Below are 16,508 nucleotides of genomic sequence, written 5' to 3'. Positions count from 1 at the left end.
ATTCACAAACAGGGATTTTGACTCACAAAAAGCATCACTGTGGAGTAAAACACCCCTTTAGCACCTAGCCTCATCGTGGCACGCAACATTCTCAAAATATTAATAATTTAATCTAATGAATTAATGCGAAGGAATAGCAATAGGGCTTAAACGAATTAAACTCTTGAAGTCGTACTAGCCACGGGACATTGGCAGTATCCGAAAGCTTCGGGCTCTACTTAGGAGACATCTACTCCCGTTTTGGGGGGGGGTTCGCGGGACAACGCAGTATTCCACGTAGAGTCGTGGCCCGTGGGCCGAGCACCGCTCAGCCCTTCTCCCTGCTCAGCCTCCAACAGTCACTCCGAGGGGAAGCACGGAGTGCCCCTGCAGACCGCAGCCAGAAACCTCCCCTCCCATCTCCGCCACCCTGGGAGGTGCCAGCCCTGAGGCTGCCCCTATGCTGAGGCAGCGGCCCCGCCCCAACATGGCGGACAGGGGAGGCCTCCCCTCAGGTGAGCCCCGCCCCGCCCCCCGCCGCCGCAGGTGAACTGCGGGGCGTTGCCCCTAGCGCCACTGTGATTGGCCGGCAGCCCCGCCAATCGCCCGTTGCCGCGGCAACGCGTACGGCCCCCCGCGGGCACACCCCCGCGCCCCCCGCTGTCGGAGCCTGATTGGCCAGAGCGGCTGTGACGCGCCCGGAGGGGTTTTACGGCCGAGAGCCGGAGGAGAAGGAGCCGGGAGAGGGAGGGCGGCGGGTGTGGAAGGCGGGAGCTCGGCGTCGCCGCTGCCACCACCATGACGTTCAAGCGGAACCGGGACCGCTTCCACAGTACTCGCTGTTGCGGTTGCTGCCATGTACGGACCGGCACTATCATCCTGGGCACCTGGTACATGGTGAGAACCTGGCGCCGAGGGGGGCCGCCGGCGACGCTGAGGGGGCGGCGATTTGGGGCTGTGCGCAGCGCGCATGCGCGGGGCTGGGCCGCTTCTCGGGCTCGGGGCGGTGGGCGAGGGTGGGCTGCGCTCGTACGGCGCCGGGGGTCTCTTGAGGGATCAGCGGCGGAGGGACCGGAGCCGATCCACTGTTCCCCTCCCCCGCCCCCTCAGAGAACTGTGTTTCCCCCCCTCCGCCTCCCGGGGAACTGCTCCTTTTCCCCCACCCCCCTCAGGGAACTGCTCGTCCCCCCCCTTCCCGCTGAGGGAACTGCTCCCTTACCTCAGGGAACTGCGTTCCTTCTCCCCCCTGTGGAACTCCTCTCCCTTGGAAGTCTCCGCTGCCCCCCTTGTTCCGTGCGGGGAAGCTGCTCGGGTTTCGTTGGAGTCCCAGCCCCTCTTCCCTCCCGGGGTCCGTTTGGAGCTTACGAAACCCTTGGTGGCTTTCCTTGTGATTAGAAAAAAATACAGTGAGCGGAAGCGTAAGGGCGTTTTAACCTGAGTCTCTGAAGGGTCCTGTTCCAAGATAGGAGGAGTAGGGACTTCTGTGTGTTTTAAACAGCACTGGGTGTGTTTTTGGGGGGAGATTTGTTGCTAACGTTGGGGACTCAGGAATTTGGGCTGTGTCGGGAGCGGGATGGGAAGGATGTGTTCTCACCGCAGCGGTTGAGAAGCAATAGAAAGAGGTTTGGTTTCCAAAACACCTCTTGTTTTCTGACTGGTGGATGTTTTTCTCTCTGAGAGAGCCGTGGTGGCGAAGCTAAACTATGAAAGATAGTTTTGAACTAGAATAAAGTAGAAGTCTGAAAACAGTACCAGCAAGTTAAGGCCAGAAGCCCTAACTTCCCTTGGTTCCCTTAAAGGGGAACTGAGTTCTCCTTTGTTGAAGTCACTTTCTGATCTTTTCTTCCGCTTACCCTCATGGGCAGGAAAAATGAGTGTAGTTAAAAATCTTGCATCATCGCTTTTCTGATTTCCTGAAGCAGTAACCAAAGTCTGTATTCTCCCTCACCCTCCCCCAGATTGTAAAAGTTGAACATTCTGAATTTTTATGCCATGATGTGAAGCAGCCGTGCACAGAAACTTCTTTTACAGGAATTGGAGTTTCAGTCTGGAGAAACTTGGTTTATCTTCAGCAAGTATGGGGAGATCTTTTTACTTCCTTTTTTATCTTGGTCCTTCTGTTGATAAAAAATGTACAGGCAAACAACAAATGGAAGGAAAGAGTAATGGAAGAAAAAGCAATGTAGGAGGTGGGAAGTGTACTGAAACTCTAGAAAAGGGATTTTTTTTTTCTTTAAAAGAAACTGGAAGAAAATGTTGTAACTTTGATTAAGTGCTACTATGAGGTCATATAAAATGCCCATTGCAGTATTGAATATTGGACTTGTTCTGGACATCTGCAAAACTTCCAGAAGTTTTATTCTGTGCTGATGAAAGGAGATCAAGACTGCTTCTGGTACCTCAAGTAAAAGCATAAGTTGTTAAGAGTAAGGAGGCAGTCATCTTTGTTATGGAACAAAGGGACCTTCCTGCCTTCCCCACTTTCGTTTCCTGTTTGCAGGGAGCCCACCAGTTTGGTGGGTGTGGTGGGCAGGGATGTGTTTTCCCTGGCCAAAAACCCTGAAGTACTTCCAATATCTGCCTCTCTGCTTCCATTTCATAGTGTTGCCTGGATGCAGCACCTCTTCCTTCTTCCTTAATCTCTGCAAATATCTATAGTGCTTATGGCTGGTGAAAAGCTGGATGATGATTGATGAGGCCAATGGCTTCAGAGGTGGAGTGAGGTCTGAGGCAGAGTGTTCCTTGATCTTTTGGAGCTGTAATGCATTCAGGTGATTAAGGGGGGAAAATACAGCTGAGTTCAGGGTAGCAGGGTGCATGCAAAGTATGTCATGGCTGGGTTTTTCTATAAACTGTATCAAACACACTGTTAAACTATGCATTGAAGTTTTTTATCCAGTTTTTCCCAGCTGCCAGCTGGGAAGAAGTGATAATTCTTAGGTCAGACAGCTGCAAGGTCTTACCATGAAGTCTTAAGTGATCTTGCCTCAAAGGTAGTATGCTTCAAATCAAAATTTACCTTTTGAAGGTAAAGTACAGTTTGGACAGTGAATATCAAACTTACTGTTTTGCTGACAAAGATTAAATAGCCTAGGGTATGTCAAGTTGTTTAGTCATCTTAATTAATGTGCCATTTAAGTATATCACTAACTTTAGTCCTTCAGAAATTGGCTTGTGATAAGTGTTTCTAAATCAATTTAATAATCTCTACTTGTAAGTTACAGTGGGACAGATAGTAATAACTTTGTGTAAGTTGTGCCTTTTCTTGTGTGTGTGTTTTGGCTTGTTTGGGTGGGTTTTGTTGGTTTTTGAGGCACGTAGCTTTTAGGGGGGAGAATGCTTTGTTCAACAATAGTTTTGTGTAACTGAAAATCTTCTCAGCCTGTAGTTACTGGATACACTGTGTTCTCATGCTGTGCAGTCCTGAAGGAATTTGATACCAAACATAAAATGGAGTCTTGTAGCAATCTACTCCAGATGTTTTAGTAAGATAAGAGCTTTCGCTGTTGAATAAATGTGCATTATTCTTATGTAACTTTTTCTTTAGGCATTTTCCAATGCCTGCCTTATTTGTACACTTAAATTTTGCCCCGAGTCAACTTATCTCCTAACTAAAAGAGTTATATCACTGCCCTTGCGGTGCACTTCTGCAAGTCTGGAGAGAGCAAGGACCTAAAATGTCTGCTGTCGATATGGTGTGATCAGGCCGCGTCTTTTAGGAACGCTTCGGTCCCTGTGCTGCTGCTGATAAACAGATAAAGCACTTTCTGCAGAAAGATGAGTTAAGAACCTTTCTAGCGGATTTGAACTTGAGTTCTGGGACTAACATAGTTTGGCTTACTCTGCAACACCCACTGCTGTAGGTAGGAAAAAGAAACCTCCTATTCCTAGCTCCATAATTGCAAATGTGTGCCTCTGAAGTTTGTTTTCTTCCTATAAACTTTCTTGTTAGGCACAGCGCTTTCCAGAAACCGGAAGCATGAGCACTGCACTGGCAAAAATCAGATCAGAGTTCAATAAACAGTCTAAAAGTAATAGCATCCTTTGGGAGGGAGTGGTGGTTTGGTGCTGCCAGCAAACTTCAGCAATGGAGTCAAAATGATGCAATATATACTGGGTAACAGGGGGGCAAGGATGATCTCTGGAGTTGTTCCTTTCCTGCACAAAACTTCCAGAAACAAAGGAACATAACTGGTCTCAGTTTAATCTTGACAGTACTAGAAGCTCGGAAATACCCTATTTAAAATTACTATTTATTTTTTATTAGTTCAGTGTAATTTAAAACAAACAAAAACCATTTTGGTTTGTTTCTTCAGGAACATGCTTAAGAAAAAATTCAGGAACAGTGAGAGGAAGATGTGAGTACAATTGATGTGAGTGCAAGGCAATTTCCCTCTCCTTTCCCACTCATAAAATAAGCAAATAATAAGTAGGAATTGTCATTTCTTTCCAAGAGTTCTAGTCACTCATCGTGCTTGGGGAAACCTAGACTTCATGTTCAGGCCTCCAGAGAAATGAAGCACTTACGTAATTAGGCATTAAATGTATACTGGGGAGATAACAAGCATTAACGTTTTAATTAGTTTTATTGTTCTACAGTCTTTTTCAGTTCTGATCGTTTGGGGTGGTAATGTTTCTGGTACCAGTTTGTAATAAATGCTTACTGTAGTACCAACTGTTGGATTTTTAAAATATTAATACAAGTTACACCAAACTTCTGGTAAGCTCAATTATCTTAATTATAAGAGTAAAATATACTTGAACTACTACAAAAGTAAACTGACTTAGTTTCTTAGTAGAGCCACCTTTTGAATGAGAACTTGAATATGCATTTTGTTTAATGTATATTTAGTATTTTTTAACTCCCTAATAAAAAATTACAATTGGGGTTTCTGAGACCTTTCCACTGAATGCTGACTCATCAGGTTTGTTTGCTTGTTTTGTTTTCTTCAGGGGACAGAGTTTTATCTTCAGATTATACTGGGGTTTCCCTGTCCTGTTTTTTTTGTTTATTTGTTTTGGTTTGTTGTTGTTGTTTTAATGTTTACTCCATGTAGATCATTTGTGAACATATATTTTATTTGCAGTGAGTATATTCTTTTAGGCTCTGACTACACCTTACTATCCAAACCATTCTCTTGCTGTCAGTCACACTATCAGGTTGAAACGAGTTGTGGTCTTGCTGTTACCAGGTTTCTGTGAAAGAAGAGTGGCAGTAGTTAAAACACAAGCTGTGGCTTAAAAAGGCTCCTAATTAGGAGTTGTTGTTAATTAATTGAAATCCATATGTTATGGTTAATTACTCAGTGTTGTGATATGACTGACAAATAGCAGTATTGGAGTATTGGAAACCCTGGAATATTCATTAACAAAGGCTTGGATTTGTTTAAAGTTTTAGTATTTTTATTCTGTAAAATGCTGATCCTAATAGACTGGGGTTTGAATTGCTTTTTTAATTTCCTGTTTTCCTTGCACAACATTTAAGGTTAAGGAAATAAACTTTAATACTTCAAACTGTTCTCAGTAACAAGTGAAATTGCTAAGGACTTTTACTAAGGACTTACTTTACCCTTTACTAGGACCATGGATTGGATGAAAATAAGTGATAGATGTGAGATCACATTCTCACAATTTCAATTCACTCAAGTTTTTTGGTACTCCTATATTAATTCAAGTGCTGCTTGCTCTTTATCTTGAGGCAGATAGCCTATCGTAGCAATTAAACTCAGTATTGAAGTAATACAGTCTTTGTCCTGAACTTTATCACCATTTAAGTTAAAATTATGACTGTGTATAAACAATAAATGATTTAGCTATATTTGAACACAAGTCTGTATTTTGTGAAGTAGAAATCAGTGTTTCAACTGCCAGATATCTTAACCTTGGAAAGGCTTTTTAAAACCAGTATAAAGGAGGAAGTTCTTTTTTAAAGTATATGTCAATACCCAGGGTTCCCTCAAGAGAGGAGAAACTAGGCTTGAAAACACATTGAAAGCAGAAAGCCAGAATAGAGAAGGACAAAGCAATAGTTGTTGGAGAATATAGTTTTCTACACATTTGAACAATGGAGAAATTTTAGTTTTGTTTTTTTTGTTGTTTAATCTTGTAACAAAAGAACAACTTGACACTTTTCTTGGTAGGAAATGTCTTGCAAGGGGTAAAATGTGTTCTGTTCATCCCAAGGCTAAAGATACTGGTGGATAAACTTGTTTATTTACTGCCAGCTCTCCTTGTCGTTTTATTTTTCCATTGCAAGGCATAAAATGGAGGATACAAGTGGCTAAAAGTATCTGGAATGTTTAATAAGTTTAATACATGACAGTGTTGCTACAAAATGAGCAGCTTTTCATCAAAAGGTTCTTTTTGGCAGAAAGTGTAAGCAATTATATCACCACAATACCTCTAAACCCTAAAGAGGATCAAACAAACAAACAAAAAGCCCCAAAACCCTTAAAAAAAACCAAAACCCAAACAAAATAACTCATCAGAACTGTGAGTTTTAAATGCTAACACTCCTTTTAAGTGTTCAAAATAATTTTTTCATTACTGAAAACTTCCAAAATTGTGTTATTGTCATTAACTTCTGGAACCAGGCCAGTAGAAGAAATTTTCTGAAGTTTTGAGGAGCTGCAAACCAATTTGTGTTTTAATTTTGTGGCTAACTGTAACGACTTTTTTTTAATTTTTTTTTTTTTTTAGTATGCAGCTTTTTTGGTTGGTTGGTTTTGGGTTTTTTTTTGCAATGTCTCTCCAGATGTTAATAACACACCGCCCCTGTAAGTCTTAAATACGTACATGTTCGGTGAGGGGAATTTTGCAGAGACTAAACTACTTTTGACTCCTTGAGCTCTTCCTGTTTCTGAAAGTATTTCTGCTCTGTAACAAAATGGGGAAACAGCCTTCAGTGGCAGTGTAACTGGGAAGGCCTGGTAAGCACATAGCCGATGCTGAATGGTTATGAATTTGGGTGTTTGACCCTTGTGTGAAATTTCTTTGACTTTACCTCTGTGTAGCCTGCACCTTTTTGCATTGTATTAACCTTGCCTTTCAATTTGTTGAAGAAAGCAGAAACTCAAAATGTTCCTTATTGTGTTGGTTGCTGTCTGTACCTTTCTCTTTCCAGCCTTTTCAGTTTACTGGTTCACAAATCTGTGCATTCATTGTGCAGTATCAGCTTAATTATGTGATTTGAATCCTTATAAACCCTGTCTTTCCTTTTAATTTGCAAGTTACTTAGTTGTGACTCATCTAGCAAGTATGCAGTGTTCTTCTGTTCTTCTGGGGTTGTTTTAGTAGTGTTTTACTTAAATCAGCTTGAATTTGAATTGCAAATTGAGTTGGCTTTTTGCTTTGGTTGTGTTTTTTCTTCCACACATAGGCAAATCAAAGAGTGTATTTTTGTCTGAAATAGAAGATTTATTACTCTGTCCTTAAAAAGATCATAGCTGTTGCTCTGTAAGTAACCTTCAGGTAACTGTGATCTTTTTCAGGTGGTGAACTTGCTGATGGGCATCTTGCTGACAGTAGAAGTGACTCATCCAAATATTGTGCCAACTGTTGATATCCAGTATGAAGTCATTGGGAATTACTATGCTTCTGAGAGAATGGCTGGTAGGTGTCTTAACTGCTGTCTGATGAGAAAATAAAGCATGCTGTATCATGGTGTGTTTGCCTTACACTAGTGTGTAATATATGCATACAGCTTTTTAAGTATGTTTGTCCTGTTTTCTGAATTTCTTTATTCTAAGAGGTCTTCTACAATAATAATAATAATAATAATAATAAGCTTATATAGAATGTTACATTATTTCCTACTACTCTTAAAGCATCTTACTGTTTAAGATTTCTAAAGATTTCTTGCCTTTCTAAAGCTTTTAACGTTTTTTTAACATTTTTAACATTTACTATCCTTGGTGTGTCAGTAAAACAAAAAGCACAAAACCATTTTTAAAGATTTTTTGGGGATTCTTGGTGATCCTGGCATTTAAGGAAGGAGCTTACAGTTACTGTGTAGGAGAGGAAAACCATGCCATTTTTTCTAAGAACACTGAAAGAACTGGGATTCAGGTATTTCAAGTCTGTAACCAAAATACTTATCTGAAAAGTTTGGCATGCAGAAGAAACAGGAGAGAAAGCATCATGAGCAAAATGAAACCTCCTTCCACTCTGTTATAAATGAAGTGTATGATGTATACAACTGTAATCACAGGCAAACTTCTGACTGTAATGACCAAGGTTCTTTACTGCAGCATGACATGTAAGCTTCTGTTCATGCTTTGTTTTTAAAGGTGCAGAAATATGTAGAGTGTGGTAGGTCTAATGTTTCTTGTTGAAGTTTGTTGTATTGCACTAAAATTTAGGGAGGGTCAGATGCAGCGTGGAGAAAAGATAAACAGTGCAGCACAAATGCAGACTTGAGGGGTTCTGGTTTACAGTCTTCATGTTCATTGTTCAGGATCTGACAGTTGTGATCTGTGCATAACTTGTGCTTGTTCGTAGTAAGAGTGGGAAAAAGCACCAAATAGTTTAAAAAGCCAAGATGCTAAGTAAAATTATGGCAGATACCTGTAGAATGTCATATGTAACAGAAGCTGCTGTACTTGATAGCCTTAAGTATATGTGACTGAGATGTTTCTGAAGCTGCTTTCCACACTATTCAGTGTAAAGTGGCTATCATATGCTTTCGGTTTAGTCTGGTTTCCCACATTGGAATATGGGCCAGAGGGTTTTGTGTGCATGAAGTGCTATTACAATTTTGGTTAAGAGTGTGGATATAGTGCATAACAAGTTCTCAGACGAAAGAAAACCACACTTTTTGGTTATTTCAGAGTACTTGTGGCTTGCTGATCAATGCAATGCATTTCAGATGTGGGAGGTCCACTTTCTTGATGCCATCTCTGTATGCAGATATTACTATCTTGTACTGAATTGGGTACATTGTGCTTCTAGTGTATCTTTTTGAATCAGTTCCAGACTAGAAAGTTAAGATTCTCAGATCATTTGTTTCAAACATGGGAACCTCAACAGTTTGGCTTCAGTATGACTCAAAACATGAGCTTGCCACATCTAATAGATTCTCAAGCTGGTTTCTTTCTCTGTGTTTTAAAAAATGTAAACTGTGCTTTCTGTAAGAGAGCAAGTATAATCTAACTTGTGGAAAGCAGCTGTGGTTCTGTCATCAGTAACTGGGGTGCACAAGGAGAATATTTATCATTCAGTTTCCATGAGTGTCCTGGATTTTGCTACCATTTGGCTTCTATTCAGCTGCCTTTCATTGTAAATAACGGGATACCTTCCACACAGTGATTTCCTGTTTTCCTGAGTGTTGCTGAAGGAGCAGTGCTGCTCCTGCTGCCAATGGCCCCATTACATAACCAAACCATTTCTAAGGGTACAGGTTGGTGCTGTGCTAGTGTCACTTTAAATTCTTTCCAGTTGTCAAGTTAATCACCTGCATACTTTTAGCACTGACATATACTGCAAATCAGCATTATTATGGTGTGTTATTATCAAACTATGTCAGGCATCTAATTGGTGTGTCTGAGCTTTATTCAGGCTTTTAATTAAGGCAGAGGGATTTTCCTGGATGCCTGCTGGTTTTCTTGGGACAAATCTTTTTCCATTAGAATAGGCCTGAGTTGCTCAGTTCTGCTGCACAGATGAAACAGTGAGTGAGAACAGATCATAGTAATGGATAGAGCTTTTGTACCTGTCAGCTGCAATGTAACAGCTTCAGGAAACGACTGATGGCTTTTGTTTTTCTTTTAATGCAGAAAATGCCTGCGTTCTCTTTGCAATCTCCCTCCTCATGTTCACAATCAGTGCAATGATGGTGTATGGTGCAATTGCTGTAAGTATATTTACAGTACATAGGTTTAAAATTGCTACTTGAATTTTTAATGAAATATCTTAACAGTGTGCTGATTATTTTTTTTTTTAGCATCGTGTAGGCTGGCTGATCCCATTTTTTTGTTACCAACTCTTTGACTTTGTGCTCAGTTGTCTGGTTGCCATCAGTTCTCTAACCTACTTGCCCAGAATCAAGGATTATCTGGATCAGTTGGTAAGTCTTTTTTTCAGCTAAAGATGATAGTTTGCATTTGAAACTGAGCTTTGGTGCAATTAGATAAGTGACAGAGCTATAGTTACTTTGTGAAAAAAAAAAAGGAATTCAAGCTGCAGGGCATGACTGCTAGGGTGGTTATAAGAATGAGAGCTTATCAAAGGTGGAAGGGTCAAAAGTGTCATTGCTCCCTAAAAGGAAAACCAGAGAGAGAGTAAAGAAAGGATTGTGATGTAAGTTCATTTAAGCTGTCTCTATCAAACAAGTAAGATGCCAGCCCTTTAGGTGATGTGGTTCTGTGGCAGGTTTGCTACTGCAGATGAATGTGTTGGCCTTTATTTGGTGGGGGAGGGCAAGGAGTATAGATAAGGATTAATATGGTGTAGGGTCCTACAGCATTGTGGGATGGCATCTGAGAGTCTACAGGCTCCTTTTTATGTTCTGTATAGCTCTTCATATATTGGAATAACACCTTGCAAGGTGTTACTCAATGAGTAGAATATACTGCAAACAGGGATCACAAGCTCCTTCTGGCTGGTGTTTAGATCTGTTCAAGTAGATGTAAAAAAAAGTCCTTTTAAAACAGTTTGATGTTGTTTCTTTTTTTTAATTAGGTTGTTGTTACTATGGTCAGGGAAAGAGAAATCAGAAAATTGCAGAAGCTCTTTGCTTTAACTCTTTGGAAGTTTTTTTGCAACTTTTTTGCTTTTTCTTCTGCATAAATATATGTTACTGGTTGGGCTGCCAGGAGGTAATTAATGCTAAGCCACTGAAGTTATCAGGTAGAGAACCTAAATACAAAAGCTATATAAGTGTGAAATCTGTATTAGCATGAGATTGAGGAAGGGACTAGGGCAGTACAAGGCTTCTGTATAGGTAGCCCTCTTCTAAAGAGACCTCTTCTTGCAGAACAGAGGCAGGATAAATACTGTTTTTTTGTGGGAGGATAGAGTAGATACCAGGAAAAAATGAAACTTAGCTTCTTCAGAAGTGGTTTATGCAGTGGTTTGTCTCACTTGGTGTGAAGTTTGGATGTGCTGTTGTCATTTTTGTGACTGTGCAGTGTTTGTGCTTATCTCCCTTCCCTTTCTCTCCCTTCCTTACTTTTTTTTTTTAACCAGCCGGATTTTCCTTACAAAGATGATCTCCTTGCCTTGGACTCCAGCTGTCTCTTGTTTATTGTTCTGGTGTTCTTTGCTCTATTTATCATTTTAAAGGTAAGTTAAGACTTAAACATATGTCTGTTAAATAAGTTATTATATTAAGATGCTATTAATCTGAGCTAATTCTCAATGCTGAAATAAGAACTCAGTTCTTAATGAACTGAAAACTTCTTTCAGCAGAATTGGTATTATGTTCAGCTGTGGTATGACTTTAGTCAGACATTTTGTGTCCTGGTGTCTTCAGCTGAGTTTCTTGTATGCAGTGGGGCATGTTCATGCAGCTCTGCCCTTTCTGAGCAGGAAGTAGATACGCACAGACTTCAAATACCACCTTTTTGCATATGTGGGGATAAATGTAGTAGGTTTTTCATTAAACTTGTGGTGAAACAATACTGAGTTACTGCATGTCAGATTTCTAATTTTTTAAAATCTCAGTGCTTTAAAAAATCTTTTGGAAGCAAGATGATGGAAGGAGGAAATGCATAAATTAATTCAGAGCTGCATCTTTCTTCCTACTGAACAGTGGTATTACCAGTTACATTATTTTTGATGTTCTAAATACTGAGGCATTAATTTAAAATACAAAATCTTGTGCAAACAAAGCATATTAGAGAAATGAGTTGATGATAAATATTGGCCATGCCAATATTCCTATCTTGCAGTCAGGTTGAATTTAAGAAGAAGATAATTAATGCAAATATTTCACTTATTTTCTGGGCTTTCTTCAAGAGGAATGTCTGACTGGGGGGAATAGAAATCTAATACAGAGAAATTAATATTACATGGGTTAATAATAAAAAAATCCAATATTCATCAGAGCATGTTAGTATGTCTTTCTACAGCAGTTAATGTTGACTTAAAGTCCAGGCTGCTTTGCTCTACCACCATTTCCTTGTCACCCCAGCTGTGCACTTACCCCCTCTCCTTCTCACTGTTAGCTGAACAAATAGTAATGGTAACTCAGGGATGAGTGGGTTTGGGCTCTTGACCTGTCTTCCTCCTGGCAAGTTTGGACTGAGAACCACAGAAGCATAAGCCAGTTGGGGATTAATTTGATGAGCTGAGGCAGATAGGTTAGTTCTATGTGAATTCTTTTCTAGTTCTGTGAATTCTTTTGCTAAAACCTGTGTGGTTCATAGTCTGAGTCACTATGGTAGCAAAGCTAAATGGGGAACAACATAGGTCTGTGGCTAAAATGTGAAACTGCAACCATTCCTCAGATTTGTATCAACTAAATTGATTTATGTTTTTGTCATATGAATGTAATCCAGCATCTCATTTTTGAATCAGTTAATGCATATGAGATTTTTAAAAAGAGAAATCTCTCTTCTTTCAGGCATATCTAATTAACTGTGTATGGAACTGCTATAAATACATCAGCAAAAGAAATTTTCCAGAGATAGCAGTGTACCCTGCCTTTGAAGCTCCTCCACAGGTAAAACTTCTTTTGAGATAGAAGCATAGCTATGGATGTAAGCTGGACCAGGGGAGGTTTAGGGTGGATGTTATGAAACATTTTCTCACTGAGAGGGTTGTCAGGCATTGGAATGTCCTGCCCAGGGCAGTGGTGGAGTCACCATCCCTGAAGTATTTAAAAGGTGTTTGGACCTGGTCCTTAGGGACATGGTTTAGTAGTTAAATTATGGTGTTGGTCAAAGGTTGGATTGGGTGATTTTGGTGGTCTCTTCCAACCTAACCATACTGTGATTCTGTAAGTTAATTTTGAAGTAGAAAACCACCATATCCATATATGTTTAAAAACATTGTCCAGCTTTCCAGTCCAAGGAAGACTGGAAAGATTTAGAAAAATTAAAGCAGCTCACTCTTTTGGTAGGTTATTTCTTAGCTACATTGTTGAGTGCATAAAGTAGGAGGTTTTGCAGGGAAAAGTCTTCGAATTTTTTTCTTGTAGTAAAGTGAAGCATTCTGATTCCAACAATCAGAACCTTCCTTGCAGCTTTGCAAAACCAAAAGACAGTGGGGTGGAGTGAAGTGAGTGAGACCCCAGGGTCAGGCTCAGCAGAGCAGTAAAAGCTGCTGCATCTTCTTTTTCTTCCTCACGAGGAACAGCAGCTCTTAAAACTTTTGCCTGCAACAGAGGATTAAGTTGCTGATGGGGTCTCCATGTTTGCTTTCTGGTTTGTTTTTGTGCATATTTGTTTTTGCTAATCCTTCTGCATTAATATCTTAAATGTCTTCTTTTTAGTATGTTCTGCCAACCTATGAAATGGCAGTGAAGATGCCAGAGAAGGAACCTCCACCTCCTTACATACCTGCCTGAAGCAGTTTTAATGTTAACAAACATCTGTACCAGTTTCCTGGGGGGTTCGTCTTTTAATCTTGCAAAACTGCTTAAATAATAGAAATATTCAGGGCTTTAGGAGCAAACTGTTCTGTTAAAAATGTTTGTTATAAACTTACTAAGCAAAACACATATGGGAGTGATTTTTGTTTGCTTTAATTTTTGTTGTCCTTAATGCTCTTAAACATTTTATTGCCTTAGGGCCCTATACTGCAAGAACTTATGCATGTGACTAACTTGTGGCTTTTAATAACACCAGATGAGCCAATCTGTGTTTGAAGTTAGCTACAATTATAAGTGTCTGCAGGATCATGCCCTTAATTTATATTAATTTTTTGTAAAGTAGTTCATAAAGACAATCTGATCAGCAAAATGACAGTTTGCCTTTATCCAGTTTTGGAGGGGGAGGGGGTTTGAATGTGATATATACGTGACTTTTTACTTTGCACTTTCTCATGTGTTATCTTAACTTTTGAGGGTTTTTTTTGTTTCTGTTTTTGTTTTGGTTATCCTATGTCTTGAAACATTGTAATTTTTAGGAAGAGGTGAGGGTGGCACAGGAATTTTTAATACAATGTGCTGCGAATACAAGAAAAACAGAAATGTGGAAGATGGTTGCATGCTTCTAATCTTGTATGTATTTTCCTCTTTGTGATAAATGATACTTAAATAAATCTTTTACGAAATGTTTACCAGTAGCCTTGGTTGGGTTTTTTTGTGGTTTTTTAGTTTTTTGTTTGTTTGGGGTTTTTTGTTTCGGTTTGGGATTTTTTTGGTTTGTTTTGGGGTGTGTGTTTTAGGGCTGATTTTTTATTTGGGGGGGGGCAGAAGGTGTGTTGGGTTTTTTTCTTTTTGGTTTGGGGTTGTTTTTTTTGGGGGGGGGGAGGGGGGTGTTTGGTTTTTTGTTCCTAACTGCATCAGTGGGCTGCAGACAGTCTATATGCAGCTCAGTGAATTCTGGCTTTCTGCAGGTTGCTCAGTGGTTGATCTGTGTTCTTCAGTGAAAGCCCTACTGTGGGTGGAGAATATGGATTCCTTCAAGGTGTAAGCTTGTCTTGCAGCCTTTGCAGTTGGAGTTCTGTCTTCTGCTTGTCTGTTTGCTACTTATGTATAAACTGGGAAAATGGAATTGTACTGGAAGCTCCTTGCGCTCAGGGCAGATTTGGTGTCTGATGAGCTCAGTTGTTAAAAGCAAGGCAGACATACAGTAGGACTACAACATTATTTGTACTGGATGATGTCCAAAGTTGTTGGACATATTCCATAACTTCAGAAATTTTCTAAAAAAAACCAAAACAAAAAAGCCAAAACAAACATCAAAAAAAACAAAGACTGACAAAAAAAAATCCAAACCAACCTTTCTATTGTTCTTCCTTCAATAAGAGGTAAAAGATAATTTAATGATCTGCTAATTTATCTGAAGAAAAAAAAAGCTTTCTACTTTGGAGGGTGAAAAGGATCTGGATTCAGCTCTTGGAAAGAAAAAAATCAAATTGCTACACCATACAGGTTGATTATTCCAGTCTGCTCAAGGATGTACCTCTTTCCTGACTCCTGGTGTGTTTAAAAATGTCCCGTGTCATTACCATGCAACCAGTAACAGGTTCTTTAGTTTTGTATTCACCCAAGATGCCACCTGTGAGAGCACCTTAAACTGCACATCTTGTGCTGCTGTTCTGGGGGTGCTCTGCCCTTCCAGCCACCCTGTGCACCCAGGTGTCTGGGCAACAACTCAGCTTTCTGGTTCTGAAGAACGGCATTGGATTTAGACCTTATTGCTATCTACAGCTACCTGAAAGGAGGTTTGTAAGGAGGTGGGTGCTGGACTCTCCTGTGAACAAGGATAGCACTAGGGGAAAGGGCCTGAAGTTGCACCAGGGGAGGTTTAGGCTGGATACAAGGAAGAATTTTTTTTTACTGAGTAGTTAAGTGTTGGGACTGGATGCCCAGGGAGGTGGTGAAATCACTGTCCCTGGAAGTACTTAAAAAACACATAGATGAGGCACATGCTCTAGTGGATGATGCAGATATTGATGCATATTTTTTACTGGGGGGGATGCTGACTGTTGGACGTGGTGATCTTAGAGGTCTCTTCTAACTGTTATAATTCTGTGAAATAAAGTGCTCTAAGGAACATACAGCTGAAACTGCTGCAGTGGTGCAGGGTACTCAAATACTGGTCCCAGAGAATGTGCTCTGGCCTGGATCCATTTGCAATGAGGGATTCTGTGTGTGTGCTACAGAAGCCAAAAACCCTGCTCCTCCATTAGCTGTGTGACCATGAGTGGGCATCAAAGTACTTAGAATGTGTGTGGTATGGGCAGAGCTCTGGCCAAGGTGTGGGTGAGACTGCCCAAAACATTGGGTGGGCGCTCATAGGAGCGAGCAGTGTTGGGCAGCAGCTGGCACTGCTTGAAACTCATGTGATGTGTGTGCCGTGTGCTGGTGCTCAAACACAGCTGCAACCTAAGAGATGAAAGCCATTTTACTCACCTGGAGTCCTGTCCCATAGCATTCCTCTGCTTGAAGGGTGGTGGTTTCTCTAACCTGATCTAATCTGTGGGCTCTGTGAGTGTGATGGTGGCCTCTTCTGTGCAGTTCAGATCATGGTTGCTGAAGTGAGTTAGTATCTGAAGAGACGATGCTGCTGAGGGTGTGGTGGCTTGTTCTAAATCGGGAGTTCCTGTTCCTTTTAAGGAGCTGCAGAGAGAACAAATGGTCCTGCAGCCTCATGTGTTGACTGTGGGTTCAGCAAAGATCTCTTCTGAAAGGCTCTGCTGGACATAATAATGGATTTGTGCCCTAAACCATGCTTTCCCTTAAAGCTCTGCAGTGCAGGGACCAGAGGAAATGCCCTGGGTCGGGTTTGGCAAGAGGAAAAGTGGTTCCTTGGGCCTCGGCCATGTCTCTGTGAGCTTTTCCTCCCGTTCTTTACAAAGGCTGGAGCGAAAGTCTCGAGATTGGAGGTGCCAAGTTAGCAGAGCGGCATCCAGTAACCCCA

At 40.8% G+C, this 16,508-nt stretch overlaps 1 protein-coding gene across 1 annotated transcript; it reads left to right on the top strand.

The window, feature by feature from the left end:
• The first annotated feature begins 657 nt into the window (after positions 1-657).
• Positions 658-14,205, top strand: LAPTM4A (lysosomal protein transmembrane 4 alpha). The gene is made up of 7 exons (XM_030447588.1): positions 658-876; positions 7,470-7,590; positions 9,753-9,829; positions 9,920-10,042; positions 11,164-11,259; positions 12,542-12,640; positions 13,412-14,205. The coding sequence occupies exons 1-7, from the start codon at positions 778-780 to the stop codon at positions 13,484-13,486; spliced, it is 690 nt and encodes a 229-aa protein (XP_030303448.1). The 5' UTR covers positions 658-777; the 3' UTR covers positions 13,487-14,205.
• The last annotated feature ends 2,303 nt before the right edge of the window (positions 14,206-16,508 follow it).

Source organism: Calypte anna, chromosome 3 (genome assembly GCF_003957555.1).
Source record: "Calypte anna isolate BGI_N300 chromosome 3, bCalAnn1_v1.p, whole genome shotgun sequence".
NCBI lineage: Eukaryota > Metazoa > Chordata > Aves > Apodiformes > Trochilidae > Calypte > Calypte anna.
Note: the sequence above shows the minus strand (reverse complement) of the source record. Positions and strands in the feature narration are given on the sequence as shown.